We start from the raw sequence: 20,234 nt of genomic DNA, 5'->3' as shown, positions 1-20,234 counted from the left end.
CTCTCTAATGTTTCTTATTATTACATTTTTTAAAGATAAATTATGCACATTTTTCACTATTTTTTTTCCCTGAAAGGAACATTTTATATAATTTTACTACGGGGCTATTTAATAAATTTTCTAATGACATTTGTTTGTCTGATAAAATGCTCCAGCGGTGATTTTGCGTGCATATGCCTTGGAGGCTTCCCTCCTCGATATTAATTAATACATGTAAAAATTGAGAGAAAACTATTTCTTGTATAGTAACTCGAAGTATAGAATTGTTGATATTTTTCTACCATACTTAATATTTGACTATCCTATGAAATAAAATAAGAATACTATCAAATATTTTATTTACATGACATGATGAGGTGTCGATTGACTTCCACATGCTTTGTTCAATCAGGATGAACTGACAATGTTGATGGTTAATTGGTTGTCGCAATAAAGCTGCATAGGATCATCACTCTGCATTTTCAGTTTTTCCGATCTTCTTTTTATCCAGATTATTTCGCATACTACATGAGTCATTGCTCTAAACTCTGCTTCTGCACAGTATTTCTTACTCCATCAAGTTAGTATATTTCCCCAAACAAAGGTACAATACCCTGATATTGACTTTTCGATCAATTATGGAAGATGACCAATCTACAAAAGTGAATTTATGCACACTTCGATCCTCTTTCTTTGCTAATCTCCCATTGGTTTGTTGCAAGTAACTTAAAATTCAATATAATGAATTAATATGAGCTTGACATGGTGAATTGCATATATTGACTCACCAAACTAAAGCAATATCTGGATGAATACAAATTAGATAGATAAGTTTCTCATCAAAATTGATATCCACCTACGCTTATTGACACCCCCTCAAATATTTTCCCTTTATTTCCAAGCTCAATTGGTGTCTTACTTGGCTTCCAACCTAACATACAAGTTTATTCTAAGAGATCTAGGGGTGTGTTTGGTTTAGTGAATTAAATAAAGATAGATTAATAGTCTCATATTTATCGTTAAAATTTTAAGTTGTTTTAATAATCATTTTGACCCGCTTTAAGATCCAATTTTATGGATAACTATTTCATTAATAAAATTGGATCTTAAACCGGGTCAAAATGATTATTAAAACATCTTAAAATTTTAACGATATATATTTGACTATTAATCTATCCTTATTTAATCCACTCAACCAAACACACCCCTAGTGTATATATATTTCCTTTGAGAAACTGATATGTCTCTCTTGCTTTTTCTATCTGATCAATCCCTAAGAAATATTTCAGCTCACCAGGATCCTTGACTTCACACTCATTTGTCATTAACTGCTTGATATTCTCTAAGTAGAAAACAAATTTAGCAATGAGATGTTGAGTACAAGATCTCTCACAATTCCTAACTCCTACAAGCAAATGGAGAGAATGGGACATCCTTGTTCGATCATCCACCATCGGTTTAGGTTCGTGATAGAGGGTAGGATTCACATCGATATTTGCTTTGGAATTTTTCGCCTTGTAATTCTGGTTGAGGTATTGATAGTTGATACCCATGTGTCTAATATTGGTTCAAAAACAGGAAGTTCGGTATCACTTATATTGGAGGTGACACTAGTACTTAAGTTGATGCCAAGGATACGTGGAACATCCCAACTAGCTTTATCAGAGGTTCCCACTTGAGACACAGTGGGAAAGAAATATGTGCATGTTGAAAGAAGGTAACATCTCGAGATACAAATATGAGTTTGGTTAGACTTAAGAGGACAATAACATCGATAACTTTTCTGACTAGAAGAGTACCCAACGAAGAGGGACGAGTGAAGGAGACTACTTTTGCGTAAAAGCGGCACGAGAAAAGAAAAAATACGGCGGTGACTACTGTACAAACCCTAATTAGCTGCTAGCTCTAATATCATGCAAAAATTTTGGAGAATATTATTTATTGTATATTCATGAGAAATGTTGTACAACTATATATATAAACAACAATGAAATAGAATCCATACAAATTAGAAATTAATGATATTCTCCTATCAAACTTAAAAGATTTGAGCACACTGTTAAATAGAAACGGAATATTTTCAAATATATATTTACAGTAGTACTTGATCATAATCTACAATACCATAGTCTTTATGTAGTTTTCTCTAGATTTACTTTATGTGTGTGTGTGTGTGTTGTGTGTTACTGTATATAACTCTGATTATTATTTTTTATTGTGAATATCGATAGGGTTTACTCGACTCACAAGAGACTTACTCAAAAACTTATTAAATTGATATTTTGTACTGATGTTAATATTACAATGGTAAAGTATAAAATAAAAGTTATGTGAACTGGGAAAATAGTAAACGAGAAATTGGGATTTGTCGACTACTCATTTTATTCAAATTTCTTTCTTCGCAAAAGTTGAACATAGAAATTCAGAAATTAGTTTATATCCACCTCTTTTCCTTTATAATCTAGTAAAAATCGATATCCATATAGATATATCTTTGCATTTGGCTTTAACTTTTAAACCAAGTATTAATCAATATAATTTAAAGATGATTGCATAAGCTGATATACATATTGAAGGGAAATATATTTTCCTTATTTAATTGATACAATTTCTTATCTTAAATGATTTCTCTAATATTATCTTTTTCTTGTTGATTTGATTGAGTATAATATTTGATTATGGTTTTGCCTTTCTAGATAGTTAAGATTTTATTGTGATATAATATCTTCCTTGAATTTAATTTCTTATTGATAAGATTATGTGGAATATTGAGTTTTACCTTTCTAGATATTATCTTTGTGATAAATATCTTCTAGATATAATATTTATGATAATGATTTACATGATATGGTATTATTGATTTGTTTCTAATAGAATTCTTGTTTACCATATCTTATAGATTTCTTTATGGAAGGAAAACTCTAGGGGAGATAAAAGCTCTACATAAGAGTCTATCAACGAGAGAGGAAAGTGGGTGAATAGAGAGAAGATTGTAGAGAGAAAGACTAAGAGAAATTCATAGAGTTTTAGTGGAGGAGTTTTTCGTGGAAAGTTTCGTGAAGAGTTTTCACGTGAGAAGATTTTCGTGGGAGTTCTTCGTGGTGGTCGTTTCTCTCGGTCAAATATTCACTCACATGTGCACGCTCAGAATTTCAGAGAAAACTTTATTCAAGAGACATTGCTGTGCTGGTTTACGTGTTGCCCTGAATGTTGCCAACATCTACAGACAACATCCGTAACGATGTTGGCTGAAGATCGTGTTTAGCTGCTTGTGTTTTTAGGGATCTCGTTTTTGCTTTCTTATTCATGTTTTAATATTGTTGGTTGTTTTTAGAAAGCTTTATTTTCTTAACTTGTTGAGAAAATTGATTTTTGGTACAATCACTAGTGATAGGTTTTTGTGTAAACATTGTGGTTTTCTAGTGATTAATTTTTGCCATAAGGCACCGCACAAGTATTTATACTTGTGCATATTTAATCTTGTCCATCGATTTATTTTAAAGCGAATTTGTGTTATAAAAGTTAAGTTTCCGCTGCATGTAGATGTTGTCTGAGATGTTGTAACATCTGACACAACATCTAATTCTGATAAAACACGAATTTACTTTTTTACATCATATTCTGATATTTTGATTAATTCGATAATCTGTCGGACGAAATAATCCTTACACATATGTTGCATCAATGTTTGGTTTTGTGATTTCTCATTTTTTTTAAATGGTATTTAGAAGGGGTTTATTTTGGATGAAAATAATTTCTTCCCCATATACAATCATAATTAAATAAACATATATTTTATATTTTCTTTGCCCTTGACAATTAATTTACTTGCTACCGTTGAAATTAAACCTTGATTTATTCGGAGTAAAAAAATTATTATTATAATCTTAATCGGCATGTTGAATTCGATATATTTAATTCTAGATCAAAAGAAATATAAATTATTTAAATAATAGTGAGAAAAATAAAATAATAGCGAGCTGATTATTAAACACGAAAGCACTAATAATTCCTCTCTTTTTACTTGTTAGGTTTGCTTTGACTCAAAGGCTTGAGAAATTATAATTAAAAAAAGGGAACAAAACTTTAAATAGTTAATTACTGTTTAAATTATAATATAAAGTGATAATTCCATATTTTCAAATAATATAATAGACATATATCAATTGGATAAATAGACAGATACAGTGGGCCCCTTCATTTGTGGCGGATGGCTACTCGATTCCCATTTGCTAAGCCTTTAGGTGCATTTTCCCCCAATGAATTTTTGCCATTGACATCGGTTTGCTATCTCATTCTTTTATTACAAATATTAGTTTTATGTGCACATGTCGTGTCTATTATTTTTTTAAGGCAAAAACTTGTGCGAGACGGTGTAATTGGTCTTTTTTTATGAGACGGATCTCTTATTTGGGTCATCCATGAAAAAATTATTTTTTATGCTAACAGTATTACTTTTTATTGTGAATATCAGTAGGTTTGACTCGTCTCACGGAATAAGATCTGTGAGACGGTTTCACATGAGACCTACTCTTTTTTTAATTAGGTGAGAGGTTTTTATTATTGTGATGGAATATCGAACACAATATATCATCTCAAATTTAAGATTTTGGTATAAGAAAAGATAAAAACTATCTTAATGGCTAGTTTATTACAATTTGAACTTAAACAAAGTGACATAAAATAAGTTTGTAAATGGTTAAGAAAATGGTTATGATTTTTTTTTTTTTTTTTTGCAAATTTGTAAAAAAACATTTAATAATATTTTTTAATCATTTGCAAACAATATCTTAGTATTATATCAAACTAGAAAGTCATAAGTTTAATATTTACATTATTCGTTATATTTCCTTAAGTTGTATCTAGACATTTGTCACACAATATCCGATTTAATTTCCATCCTTTTTTCAAGTAAGAATATGAGCTAAGTTATTTCCTTTCCTTACCTTTCCAGCTTTCCTTTCCTTTTCTTTTCGTTTTTTAGGCAAAAAATTGTGTGAAACGATCTCACAGGTCGTATTTTCTGATATATATCTTTTATTTGGGTCATTAATGAAAAATATTATTTTTTATGCTAAGAGTATTACTTTTTATTGTGAATATCAGCAGGGTTGATCTGTCTCACAGATAAATATTCGCGAGACCATCTCACAAGAGACCTGCTCTTTTTTTATTTTTATTTTTGTTTCTAAGAAGAATGAGACTGTGAGATGACATCTAATGTAACATCATGTGTAAATTTTCAAAATTTTGAAAGATAATTTGTTTTCTTGTACAACAGCAAACATGAATCTTCAAACATATATATGGGTGTGTATATATTTTTTTTGAATAATAGAATGGAAAAAAACTTGTGTGAGATGATCTCACGGGTCGTATTTTGTGAGATAGATCTTTTATTTGGATCGTCCATGAAAAAATATTATTTTTTATGTTAAGAGTATTACTTTATTGTGAATATCGGTAAGGTTGACCCGTCTCACAGAAAAAAATTCGTGAGACCGTCTCAAAAGAGACCTACTTTTTTTTTCCTTTTTGTTTCTGAAGATGAATGAGACTGTAAGATGACTTCTAATGCAATATGATGTGTAAATTTTCAAAATTTTGAAGGATAATTTGTTTGCTTTTACGACAACAAACATGAATCTTCAAACATATATAGGTGTGTGTATATATATTTTTTGAATAATAGAATGATATTAAATGATAGGGGTTTCCCTTATCCCTATATATGCATGAAAGATAAAAATCATCCCAAGTGCATGAAACGTGCATAAATTTGAAATACAAATTAAATAAACCAAAAAAAAACAACTCGTCGGAAAAAAATAAACTTACGCCTGGACGTCGTTCTTGTAAGTTCTTCGATATCGTTTTCGTGATATTGACTCCATGAGATCTTGGTGTAAAACATATAATTCGACACATCATTGTCATCAACCATCATCCTCAAAAGATTGATACTCATTTTTGTAAAAACCACCATGAATATCTATCTTAGTAAATAAACTGAAAAAATCGAATCATGATACTCATTTTTGTAAAAACCACCATGAATATCTATCTTAGTAAATAAACTGAAAAAATCGAATCATGATGATATATTAACGTGTAAATTGACCTAGACCGAAATTCGAGCTTACAATCAAGTATTTCGTGGAAATTAATCGCCTCTAAACTCATCCTGTATCAAGACCAAAGTGGTAAGCGGGTTCCTCTCAATAAATAAACATATGCATGATCTTGGGCCCATTTGAAACCTTTTCTGGTCCAATATTGATCAGTCCAATATTACAAAGTATATATAATAATCGGAATTATGGAACCCGACTGGCTACTGACGATTAAAATTTACTCTGCAAGTGAAATGCATATGAACTTTTCACATATGGTGAAACCGGAGGAAATGGTTTTTTATTATTAACGAATTGATGCAAATATCTACATAGCCAAAGGAATGCTTATGACCAAACCGCCTGATATGGTAACATGGAGTTCATGTCAAATTGCTTCCACTTTCCAAGTCTAATGGACCGACACAACATCCTCCATGCTAATACTAAAACTTTTAATGGTGGTGATGTTCACACTCCGGTGGAGTAGCTGGGAAACGAGCTGTATCCGAGCAGTAGTCGTAGACCATGTGGTTAGCCCTCACCCATATGAGCTGGTGGGATTGATGTAGATTCAGCTCAGACATGGTCGGCTCGTCCCACCAGTACTGTTTATCACCACCACTGCTGCACTTTTTTATGTTGTCGGACACCGAGGCACCGTCGAGGCATTGGCATCCATTAATTTCAAACCCTTTGTAGGAGGCTATGAAGGGTGCATGAGACCAATCTGTTTTGACTCTCCCACCTTGTGTAGCCCAATCATCAGCATTCCATATTGAACTGTACACATCCATTGGTTGGTCTTTTGGAAATGGTATGCCTTTGTGCTCTAAGTTAGAGTGTACACGAACAGGAGTTTCATCCACTGAGAATCTGCAAAATTTTAATAATTTGTGAGCAAACCATTCCATGAATCTGCACAGAAGATAAAAGTGCATATAATTTTTTTAAAAGAAAGATAAAATACTTTTTATCAAGCCTATAACTCACACGACACAAGATTCCTACTGCAGTAGCATTAAGCAAATTGGAACATCAAACATACACGTACCAGACACGTGGGTGTGGGTGTGGGTGTGGGAGAAAGAGAGAGATAGAGGGCTCACAGAACTTGGCGCTGGGTCCATGAAATGGAGTAGGAGTGAAAATCCTTACTAGGATCGAACCAAAGATTGAGTCTTTGTTCTCTGTTGCCAACTCCATTCACATAAACATTGGTTTGCACTAGGTAAGGTTCGCCACTTGTGTTGCCTAAGAACTCAAAATCGAATTCATTGTGATAAGTTCCATCTGATGACATCTGTCCACACACGCACAAAACAAAATCACCACCAAATTAATGACTCTAATGGACTAAAAAGTAAAGCAAAGATGAAATATTAGTCAGCATAGGCACACAGATTTTTAGTTTCAACTTTCAACTTTCTTTTTTATTTAAGCAGAGCTTCTTTTATGTTTCTCTTCCCAACCACAAAACTAATTGAAGCATATTTGTGTTTGTACAGAGGATTTAAGAATACTATTTTTTTAAAATAGAATCTAAACTAAATTTGGACTCATGATTTTTTATTTTTCCATTTGATGTTTTTTTCCACGAAACAGGTAAAAAAAATTCCTGTTTTATACAGAAAAAATAAGATGGAGTCTACCTCTTCCCAAGAATCACAGCTGATACAAGTCAAATTTGAATATTGCGAGGACTAGTTACGAGTTTTTGCATAAAAAGGGTACTCGTTGCATAAAGGCACAATGCAAATCATACACTTCCCTTATAACTTAAAGGGAGAAGACAGCTGTAATTTATACAGTCATGTACGTATAATATGTCAAGATTAAATATTCACCAACCACTGACAAAGTGAAATGAAAGCAGTTAATGAACCCCTCAATCCCAATCAATAGCGAAACAGATTCTTTTTAAATTCCTTCCGTTCTTGTTTGAAATATTGATGCATGATTTAACAAATAAACAAGAAAGTGTAGTAAAAATTCAATAAAACATACGTAGAAGGCAGTAACAGTCCCAGCAGAGTCTCCTTCCACGAGCTTAATCTGAACTGTGACTTTCCCATACAAATACTTGCTCTTTGATGAAAATCCAGCGCCTAAATTCCCAGATTTACCGAAACCCAAAAAACAATAGCTCATGAATAAATTTTGAATAAATACAATATCTCGGGATACTGTTAATGGCCTCCCGAGACAAGAAAACCTTCAACATTATTAAACTCGGATGAAACAAAATAACATGTAAATGAAATTTAGCACCATTCGGTGATCAGAGAGGGAGCCAAAACACAGAAGACATACAACCTAACACGAAAAAGCTATAAATATCAATGAGTGTAGTTATCGTACCTGAGTGGTTATCAAGTTTCATTTTCAGGAGCTCTCCTTCATAGCTGAAATGATCCAAAGCCCAACTTGGCTGAAAAAGATCATCAAATCTTGGTGATCCAACAACGGAACCCACCAACGCAAATGCAAGGAAAATACCCAAGAAATCTTTCAACATTTCCTGATGGTGAATTTAATGATACTTTTCTTCTTCTTTTTTTTTTAAATCTGTGCAAATGAAATGCTTGGTATGTGCTGTGGAGGACATGAGATGGTGGGGTTTGATGGTTTATATAGGGGAAAGAAACGATGATTAGGCTTAACTGGAAAGCCACTCGGCCACGTCAGTCGTATTCGCCGTACATGTAACACTCCATCTCGGAGTCTCGTTTTTCGATGTGCGATTTACAAATCAAAGGCTGGTGGAGCAATTGTGTCTCTGCCCTGTGTGTCGTTTTGAGTTGAGTGTCTATATTTCCATTTTAATTTGGACTCCTTTTTTTAGTCTTCCGTATGAATTATAGGTTATATATTTGACATAAAATTGTAAGGTATGTGTGTATACTTTGTCTAACAGTACATCGAATATTATCGTAGGTGATCGTAAATTTGTGTTTTATCATACTCAAGTTTTATGTAAAATGTTACAAAATTTCAGACAATATGCAGCGGAATATATAAATTTGTAACACAAATTTACTTTAAGTAAATACGATGGAATGGAATAAATTTTCTCAGAGCAAAAATAATCACTAGAAAACCAACGAGTTTACACAAAAGTATCACCAGTGATTTCAATCAAAAACTAATTTCCTCAGCACGTTGAGAAAATCAAATGCTTTCTAAAACAAAGAACCAGGTTAAAACAGTATATAAAGAAGCAAAACACGATGTCAAAACTGGAGCAACAAAAACAAATCTTCAGCCAACTCTTTCATAGTTGTTGTCTGCAAATGTCTCAAACAATCACGACAACATGTGAATTCATTACTCTTCGATCAGCAACAACATTGTAGATTATTTTCTCTAAAACTCGTGACATGCAAAAGTGCAATAGTGTATATATTCTTTTGCGTAAAAAGTCCACCTCCTTGTATGAGATGAATCACATTATTTATAGTCATGAGGTTTATCGACAAGGAAACCTACACAATATGGAATGTAAGAGTTTTATTACAAGCAAACCCTTTTTAAACAAAGATGTCATATCACAAAAATCTTAGCATAATTATCATATTATCTAAAAAGACAAAATCATATTTAAATATTTAGAATCATATCAATAAGAAAAAAATTATCTCGGGAATAAATTTAATCTGAAAATTAAACTCTCCTTCAATAAAAATTACTCAAATCAAATAAATTACAATAGGCAAATTATGCTTTCAGACTCCTTCGAAAAAATATTAGGTAACAACACATGCAATGTTTCTACGTTGACATCATGAGAAAGATACAATGAACTAACCATATTGATATCAAGTATTTACTTGTGTTTAGTTAGTATTGTAAAATACGGGGTATTGAGTTCAAATATAATATAATGATATAATTTTAAAAAGAAAATGTAAAAACTTTCACACTAGTGAGTATATTGAAAGAAATATAAAAATATTCTTCCTGAAACTTATATTATGTTGCATTTTAATGAAGGGAAGGAAGTTTTCGAATAATGAAATCAATTATAGTTATTATTTAAAACATTTAATTTGATTAAATAACGAATTTGAGATTAACTTGAACTCTATAAATAGAAACGACTCAAAAATTTTGAAATTATTAATTTGCCGTTAATACATATATTACAACACATAAATTTGTAGATCGTGATTTATATTTATCAAGTAATAAAATATTTGTCAATAAAAAGAGAACCAAACATTAAAAAAATAAAAAAAATTAATGTGGATGGAATATAAATTTTATCGTTCGAATTGAATTTGAGAAGAGTAACCCCAATTGGAAGAGTGGTGCCGGCTGCTTCACATGTACTGGGGGCATACGTTAGGACCAGTCGCTGTCGGGTAAAAATGTGTGCATGTGGAAGCCAATCGGAATCCTACACGTGGAATACCCCAGCTGGACTATGCTTTGTACAGTTGTTCCTCCACTAGTTGTTAAAGAAGGGAATGGCCCCCCATATTAAATTGAGTGGGTCTCATGTGAGACCGTCTCACGGATCTTAATCCGTGAGACGGGTCAACCTTACCCATATTCACAATAAAAAGTAATACTCTTAGCATAAAAAGTAATATTTTTTCATGGATTACTCAAATAAGAGATCCGTCTCACAAATATAACCCGTGAGACCGTCTCACACAAGTTTTTGTCTATTAAATTTTAGAAGTTTAAATTTTCAATTGTTTTTTTAAAAAAATTGTTCCATTTGGTACTTTTGATATTATTGCCTTTTCCATAAGGCAAATGCAGAATGTGATTCTTTCTTATCCTACGCTCCTTCATATTACATTTATTTATTTAATACAAAAATTTAATTAATATGACTTTTGAAATTGTTGTGTGTGTGTGTGTGTGTGTGTGTGTGTGAACACAAACGCTAACTCAAATTCTTTTGAGAGACTTGGGCTATCTTAAAAAAGAGGTTATATATTTAATTAAAATTAAAATCTATTAAGGGTCACACACAAAATTCCCCAATAAATTATTTTAAATTAAAAAGGTAATGTTATAAATAGAGATATCATAAAAACAAATAATTCCAATTGTACCATAAGGGTGTGTTTGGTTGAGTAGATTAAATAAGGATAGATTAATAGTTCAATATTTATCGTTAAAATTTTAAGTGGTTTAAATAATTATTTTGACCCGGTTTAAGATCCAATTTTATGGATAACTATTTGATTAATAAAATTGGATCTTAAACCGGGTCAAAATAATTATTAAAATATCGTAAAATTTTAACGGTATATATTTGACAATTAATCTATCCTTATTTAATTCACTCAACCAAAGAGTAAAAACATTGTTTTCATAATCGAATTGTATCGAACCAATCAATTCCAACGAAAATCGATCATGTATCCGTTTGTGACATTGCTTAAAAACCGTTTTGTCGAATAAAACCTTGTTGTGTAGGTTCGCGATATGATATTTTTTTAAAAAAAAATTATTATATATATGATTATTTGTATTATAAAATTTCTTAAAATATTATTTTAGCAATATTAGAACATATTTGATTTCTATATCATTAAAAATATATTTTTTTATAATTTATTTACACGTTTAATATTTTAAAAATGTATTATTTATTATATTATATTATTATTTTATATTAGATAACAATATTTCTGTTTGATCGAATCAGTTCAATCGCTATTTTAAGGTGAATTATTTCGATAATATACTTTAAAAAAATGTATATAATGTTCGTACATATACTTTAAAAAAAGGATGTATCTGTACGGATATACTTTAAAATACAAATGATTGCAATATTCAGTATCATTCATGAGATAAATCATTCAAAAATATAGTTTGCTATTTTAAGTAAATTTATGTCCAAATTACTTACTAAAAAAGAAATATAATATTTAATTAGTTAATTTAATTTTTTAAAAATAAAATCGGTCAGGTAATAAAACTTATTAGTACAACAAAGTTTTCAAATTGACATTAAATTATCATTTAATAATCATAATTTTTTTAATCTCAAATGTATATTATTTCGAGATTACCTTAATTTGAAAGAATTAATTTATTGTAGTTTTATTCCAAAACCATATGTATATTGTATATCTAGATTTATCTTTTAAAAATTCAAATAAGAGAGCACAAGAAAATTAAAAGAGATAGATTCAAAAGAGTTTTAATTTCAAATAGACATTAAATTACCCTAAATAAACATGTATATTATCATCAATAAAAAAAATGTTGACACCCATTGCATGTAATTCGAGATTTCCATAATTTCAAAGAGTTAATGTATGATATAATTCTGCCAAAAGCATCCAATGTATAATTTTTGGCCCTTGAGAATTTGAATTTTAAATTATAAATAATGCAATATTGCATATTATATTAAAACAAATTTTATTCTATTTATCTTACTAAATTTATCTACTCCAAAATTGAATTCTGAAATGACTCGTCTTTTCAGCACTATATGTAAGTTGAATCCTTCCAAGATGTAATGTGTCGTTTAAATTTAGATCTGTTCGTTGTTATGAACTATCTACACATGGAAACAACGGGACATTAAGTTTGAAATCTGACTTTCATGATCGAGTAATAAAAAAAATATTATTATTCTATTTGTACAAAATTTTAATTATTATATATTTACTAATGTGATAATTTTCTTCTATATTACAAAGTCCATGAATACATGATAGTATAAATGACGTGTAATGGAAATGATTAAACCAATTCTAAAGAAATTACGCATCTTATTAGGAGAGACATTATTAAATTTATTGGCATTGTTTTAGAATACACATAGTAAATGTTAATAAAATAACTTTTTTGATTTATACATAATTTATATATAGTCGCATATTTCATTTTTCTTTAGGAATAATAGGCTGTTGTGTATATTATGAAGTGTTTTTGTAGATAAAATCACCACCCATTTGGATAAATATATTGATGAAACAATTATTGTTATCATTCAAATGTATCAAACACGTGTAATGTCACAAAATTATTTGTGGATATAGATTTAGATGAAATTATTGAATTGGAAAAAAATTATTTCTCATTAATTTATTGAATTTGATTTAAAAATATTTTTTTATCACATATTAAAAAATAATAACATATATCTTCTCAAAAAATTAAAGAATTAAATTTGTATTAAGATTGGTGATCGACATGCGTTATATTTAAAAAAAAATTTTAAAATTAACGCAAAAATAGTTTTTATAATTGTATTGTTTTTTTCAATTTAAATATCTATTTATTTTTCATTAATTTTTAATAATATCATCTCGTGCATCGCGTACGGATTAAATATCAGTATAATTTTAAAAAAAAGGATGTACCTGTACGCATATGATGAGGTACGGGGGGCTCTGTGGACCTTTAATTCATGTTCGATCAAGGGACGGCATCGACAGCTGGACTCTGCAACCACAGTAAATGACGTGACCTTTTCTTTTCTTGATTGGACATTTTTCCCCCTTTTTGGGGGTAAATTTATACAATTTTATATATTATTTTCAAAGTTGATGTCCGTATGAAAATTCATTCTCTATTTCAGAAACCTAGAATAGTGTGCCACATTAATCTGTGATGAGCAAATATCTGGATAAATTAATTTATCAAGTACTGTGAAAAACACCCCGAAATTTAATTTTTGGTAATCAATAAAATAAAATAAAATATTTTTAAGACACATTGATAAACTAATTTCTCCAGATATTTGCTCATCACAGATTAATGTGGCATACTAGAAGTACTGTGAAAAACACCCCGAAATTTAATTTTTAGTAATCAATAAAATAAAATATTTTTAAGACACATTGTGGGTAAGTGACACCTTTTTATAATATAATATAATTGTTTCACAAACATGACTGTTACGTTTTTTTATGTGTGGGAAGAAATGAAGAACTTAGGATCGATCATGACGTGGTTTTACGTTTTTTTAAAAAAAAAATTCAAAACAAATTATAAAATAATAACGTTTTACATTTAGAATAAATTTTAAAGTTTTGAGTTGTTTCCACGATTGCGATCAGTTTACAATTTTTTTAATGACAAATATTAAAACATATATTTTGATTTATTTGAAAACAACAACAATATAATGTTTTCAAATATAAATAAAGTTTAACTCATACAAATATAAAACTAGATAAAACAATAATTAAGATTCAAAACTACTAAACAAATAATTTAACAACACAACACAGTCACAACAAAAACAACATTTACACTATTTTATTATTTTTTTACTTTCAAATTTCAAACAAAATATCGTCGTAAAAGAATAAATATTTTAATAAAATACCGATATATAGAATAATTAAGAAGAAAAATTTTCTTCATAGGAGTAATAATTTGAAAATAATTGAGATATAATGAATGATGACTTTTTTAATCGAATATGTTGTTTACAAATTATTATAATCTTAGATCAAATATTAGTGCTAGCGGTTTTTGGTACAGTTTTTGGCAAAAAACTAATAAAATCACGTGTACGGTGCGGTTTATTATTATTATTTTTAATCACTGTTTTTATAAAATATTAAGAAAAATATTACAGTGTAATTCGATTCAAGCTGTTAGTCAAAAAATCTGAGCATCCCTAGATGAAGTATAGACTATGCGAACCTAATTCCGTTAGGAAACACAGTTAATTTCAAATCAATCTATTACCTATCCAATAAAAAAAATCAATTCTTATCAATTTAGTTCCGAAATTAAAATGAATAATTTGAAATCTTGTGTTGTTTTTTTTTTTTAACAAAAAAATTGCTTCGATTTAAAACTTACTCACAGACTTGATTATTTTAAATCCATATATTTTTAACCTCTCTATAAATAAAAAACCATCTATCTAAACGCAATTTTACATAATTTTATGCCCGAGCAAAATATTATATTGGGCAATTTCACCTTATTAAACTCCTTATATACGGATTATTTCACCTTACCCCTACAGGCAGTGCCTGTAGGGGTACATTCAAGGGCCAGAATTTTTTCTGGCCCAATTTTTTATTTTTTTTAAATTTTTTTATTCCCCATGATTTGAATCTCAACCCTTGATCTTGGGTGTGGGCACTGCCCCCACACCCAGGATCGAACCTTCCCTTATATACCTCCGTCCCAAATATATAATAATTTAAGACATAATTTGATACGTGAGATAAGGGAGGGATTGATAAATAATCATCTTTGTTCCATATTTGGTACCTTTTTAAAAAGTTCATGATAATATCATGAGCCGTTGATAAATAATTTTTTAAAAGGATAAAAGGTCCCTTTTATTAGGTGTGATAATTTTAATTTAATAATAAAATGCACTACAAATGACTTAATTACCCTCAATTTATAAATGATTTTTATAAATATATGATAGTATGTAGAAATTAAAATCAAATAAATATTTTTATTTATTTTATATATTATATAATATGATAATTATATAAATGAAGTCGAGATAATTATATAAATAATTTTTATAAATCTCAATAAAATTATTAATATCACCTGATTAACCTTGAAAATTAATATTTGATTTGACTCACAAAATCAAGGGCTCAATCATCATATTATATAATATATAAAATTATGTAAAAATTAATAAATCATGCAGGCACTATCGGCATATGAACAGATAAAAAATATGAACTCAAGCAACAACTTTGAAATTATAAAATTTATTATGATAAGATTAATTTTATCATTATAATCTAATATATAAATTTAATCACTCTTATTAAAATCATACAAAAAATTAAATATAAGAGTGAGTCTCATGTGAGACCGTCTCACGGATCTTAATCTGTGAGACGGGTCAACTCTACTCATATTCACAATAAAAAGTAATACTCTTAGCATAAAAAGTAATAATTTTTCATGGATGACCCAAATAAAAGATCCGTCTCACAAATATGACCCGTGAGACCGTCTCACACAAGTTTTTGTCTAAATATAATATCATACATCTTATTTATCCTTAACTTATCTTTATATTATATATCACATGTTTATCCTATCATGTGTACCAAACTATGCCTAAAGGTATTATTCAGAGGGCAAAAACGTATGTGAAACGGTCTCACGGGTCGTATTTATGAGACAAATCTCTTATTGGGTCACCCATGAAAATGTATTACTTTTTAATTTCACAATAAAAAGTAATACTCATAGCATTAAAAGTAATACTTTTTCATTGTCGACCTAAATAAGAGATCCGTATTACAAAATACGACCCGTGAAACCGTCTCACATAATTTTTTTTTTCCTTTATGTCACTACAATATGGATGTGGGAATCTATGTGCTTAAACTCTCACACGACTTATATTTAATTTAGTAGCTCATTAAATTTCGTAATTTTTTTTGACAATTTTTGTTCGATGTTTGATAAAAAAAATAAAACAAAAAACAATAATAATCGATTTAAAGTCAGAAATGGTATGAAAGAATATACTAATTACACGTCAGTAAATTGAAGCTGTGATTGCATTCCCAACATGGTGATGGTTGCGTCGGTAGAGTGCACGCTTCTTTATGCCTAAACATGTCTTCTTGGAATTTACATTTTCCCCTTTCCAATCCTCACTTCCCATTTTCCCAAATACACACATTTATACCTATTAAAATTAAAACAAACAATCCATTCAAAAAAAAAATATTCAAAATAAATAATTAAAATGTTAAGAAACTAAATTAAACCGTCCAAATATTTTATTTATATATATGTGTGTTTTTTTGAAATCGAAAAAAATAAATAAATTAAAGTTGATAGGGTAATAAACATTTGCCCAGTAATTTAATTCCTCAACAAATATATACAATTTTAACTATTTGTCAATACATATAATAAATTATATTTCTTGAACAACATATTATGATCTAATTGAATTGTATGTGGATGAACAATCAAATAAATACGAGAAAAACTTATGTGAAATGGTTTTTATAAGTTTTATTTTGTGAAACAGATCTCTTATTTGGGTAATCAATGAAAAATTATTACATTTTATGCTGAGGGTATTACTTTTTATTGTGAATATCGGTAAGCTTGATCCGCCTCACATAAAAAGATTCGTGAGACCATGTCACAAGAAATCTACTCAATAAAAAAATAATTGTTCTTTTATAAAACGATGTTATAGATTTTTATATTTGAAACATGTTGACTTAATCTATAAAATCATGCAAAATAATAATGTTACCATAAAAGTTATATTTTTTAATGAGCTGATTTGATTGAAGATCATCTCATACATTTGATTGTCTCATGGAAATTTTTATGGCGAAGATATACCCAGTTCACGAGAATAATATATGTATATATTCTGAAATTTTCTCAGCTCCCAATGGTCAACTGCTTTAACATTGAATATCGATTTTAAGATGCATTTTAAATCGATCATAATTATTAATAAAAAATTATAGATAAATCGAGAGGGGTTGGATAAAAAATATTTCCCAATCGAAATTATCTACAAGGTGGACGAGTTTCGTTCAAGAAATATCTTATTTTTTGGATTTCAAATGACTAACATCATGGATACTAGTTATTCTGTACACACGATGTGTGTGTACAGTCTTTTTTTTTTTTTTTTTTTATCATTATCGATGACTAAAGTAAAATTTGACTAATTATGGAGAGATTAAATTGATGAGTGAGTCTCATGTGAGACTGTCTCACGGATCTTAATACGTGAGACGGGTCAACCCTACTCATATTCACACTAAAAAGTAATACTCTTAGCATAAAAAGTGTTACTTTTGTATGTGTGACCCAAATAAGAGATCCGTCTCACAAATAAGATCCGTGAGACCGTCTCACACAAATTTTTACCTAAATTGATATCTGAATTGTTAAAATAAAAAAATAAAAATAAAGTGTGTGTTGAAATTTAAAAACAAAAGTGTAAAATTAGAAAAAATAGTCGATGTACTTTCTCGATGGTTACTATCATATCCTCAATTTTAATAAATAGAATAGATACTCGTAACACATTACTATGTTTTATAATAAGTTTATAAAAAGAGATGTAATTTGATAGTATAATTTTGTTGACGGGTCTGAAGTATACAGACATCACCAAATCATCTCCAAATACGTTAATCCAGCCCATTTCCCCATCCGCATACATGGCCCAATCAAACTCCTTTCGAGGTCCATAATGGAGTTGGGTTCTACTACTTACCCAACTCCAAGTATTTAATTATTTACGGGGTCTCCAAAATTTTAATTTTTGAAATTACTGCGTATGATATATTTGATTTAATAATCACCCTAATGTTTAGATTCAAATCAAATCAATATTTAATGAAAATAAAATATAGTCAATCAATAGTGATTGAATCCTTTGAGTCAATTTAAATATTTCAACTCAAAGATAAATATTACTAAAATGTCATATCAGGGAAGTTTTTATGTAAACAACACTTGGTCATAAAAAATAAACAAATACAAAAAAATAAAAATACAAATAAAAAACTAAAAGGGCAAGTCACTACATTCTTAGTGCAGAATGTTGAGCCAACTAGGTGATGTAGACCCTCATTATACTCTGTCCAAACTTGATAATAACATGAACAGAGACCTGACCACACTGCTAATTATCACTTGTCTAAACTTATCAAGCATTTTTGTAAGAAACCGACAGCCTTTTCTGTAGTAACTTTGGTCATCCAATGACTTACTTTCTTGCTAAGTTAAAATTTTTTTCAAAATATTGAAAAAAAAACCATTAAAACACTCAATCCGCGCTACGAGCGCGGACGTGCACACTGATCCGTCGCCTCCGTAAGACGGACGTGGCTTAGCTTAATATACGACGAAAATTAACAAAACCGTCGCTAATTAGCGACGGTTTTAAAAACCGTCGCTAAACCGTCGCTAATAATAGCGACGGTTTATAATCCGTCGCTGTAATGGAATCTGCCACGGTTTCAAAAACCGTCGCTCATTTAGCAAAGGTTTTAACCGTCGCTAAATGCCTAAAACCGTCGCTAAATGCGCATAGACGAAAAAAAAGACAAGAAATAGGGGTGTTCATCGGTCGATTTTTTTCTCTATCTGCACTATGCACTAGGCGTGTTCATCGGTCGGTTCGGTTTTAAAAATATATGATCCGATACCCGAATCATTTTTCTTCATATTGGTTCGGTTTTCTACCAAAACGGTTCGGTCGGTTAATTCGATTTTGATATAATTATTTAAATTAATAATATAAATATATTGTAAAATATAATATGTTAACTTTCTACATGTTTTCTTAGTAAAATCTTTAAATATAAGGTCTAAATTAATTAAGAAAACAACAATCAACTAAAAATTGCTCAAAATAGTTCTTCATTCACTAAATATCATATCAAAATATATAAAATAAATAAAAATATAAAAAAATCATTAATTTAATGAAATTTCGATTTTTTCGGTTTTGACATATATAATCCGAAATCGACCAAATAAACTTTGGTTTAATATTTAGATCTGAATTTCAAAATTCGATTTTCGGTTCGGTTCGGTGTTCGGTTTCTTCGGTTTGGATTTTCGTTTTTATCCGAAGTTTGAACACCCATAATCTTCACTACAAAAAAATGGCTTTTCGCAGCGCAAATTCTCTTCCCGCAGCGTATATTGCACGCTACAAAGTTGCAGGCCGTTGAAAGTTCAAGATTATCCGCAGCGTATATGTGCACGCTGTTGATACAATTATGTGTAGAGTGCGTAGAGGTAGGTATCTCGAAATTAAAGTGTGCGTCATAACAACAAACAAGTTGAAATTGTCACATCGATAATATTGGATCGTCGATCGGGATTATAATGAGATTAATATAATGAGGACATGGATCGTGGGCTTGCAAGAGTATAAGCCCATCATGCAAATTTATTAAAGTTGAAATTTATTAAAATTCTAATTTATTAAAATTCTCATTTAGCGACGGTTATGGCGACGGATTATAAACCGTCGCGTGTGTTAGCGACGGTTTAGCGATGGTTTTTAAAACCGTCGCTAATTAGCGACGGTTTTGTTATATTTTCCGTCGCTAATATTATCTGATGCTGACAAAGACCAGCGTCCGTGCTTACGGAGCGCGGACGCTGATCCACGTGTGCAGCGTCCGCGCTCCGTAAGCGCGGATTGGG

At 29.8% G+C, this 20,234-nt stretch overlaps 1 protein-coding gene across 1 annotated transcript; it reads right to left on the bottom strand.

Moving 5' to 3' along the window:
• Positions 1 to 6,371: 6,371 nt before the first annotated feature.
• LOC140836555 (xyloglucan endotransglucosylase protein 6-like) lies at positions 6,372 to 8,854 on the bottom strand. The gene is made up of 4 exons (XM_073202155.1): positions 8,454 to 8,854; positions 8,100 to 8,200; positions 7,202 to 7,395; positions 6,372 to 6,968 (listed from the first exon to the last, which is right to left on the bottom strand). The coding sequence occupies exons 1-4, from the start codon at positions 8,608 to 8,610 to the stop codon at positions 6,548 to 6,550; spliced, it is 873 nt and encodes a 290-aa protein (XP_073058256.1). The 5' UTR covers positions 8,611 to 8,854; the 3' UTR covers positions 6,372 to 6,547.
• Between the last annotated feature and the right edge of the window lie 11,380 nt (positions 8,855 to 20,234).

The sequence above is a fragment of the Primulina eburnea genome, chromosome 7 (genome assembly GCF_022965805.1).
Source record: "Primulina eburnea isolate SZY01 chromosome 7, ASM2296580v1, whole genome shotgun sequence".
Taxonomy (NCBI): Eukaryota; Viridiplantae; Streptophyta; class Magnoliopsida; order Lamiales; family Gesneriaceae; genus Primulina; species Primulina eburnea.
The sequence above is the reverse complement of the archived record's forward strand: the minus strand, read 5'-3'. Positions and strand labels throughout refer to the sequence as shown.

What these genes read in the sequence shown, in the direction of transcription:
- LOC140836555 (XM_073202155.1), bottom strand. Translation starts at nt 8,610, where the DNA reads ATGTTGAAAGATTTCTTGGGTATTTTCCTTGCATTTGCGTTGGTGGGT. An exon ending in GAAACTTGATAACCACTCAG is followed by an intron (nt 8,201 to 8,453) that starts GTACGATAACTA and finishes CTGGGAATTTAG; the next exon opens with GCGCTGGATTTTCATCAAAG. An exon ending in TGGACCCAGCGCCAAGTTCT is followed by an intron (nt 6,969 to 7,201) that starts GTGAGCCCTCTA and finishes AAAATTTTGCAG; the next exon opens with ATTCTCAGTGGATGAAACTC.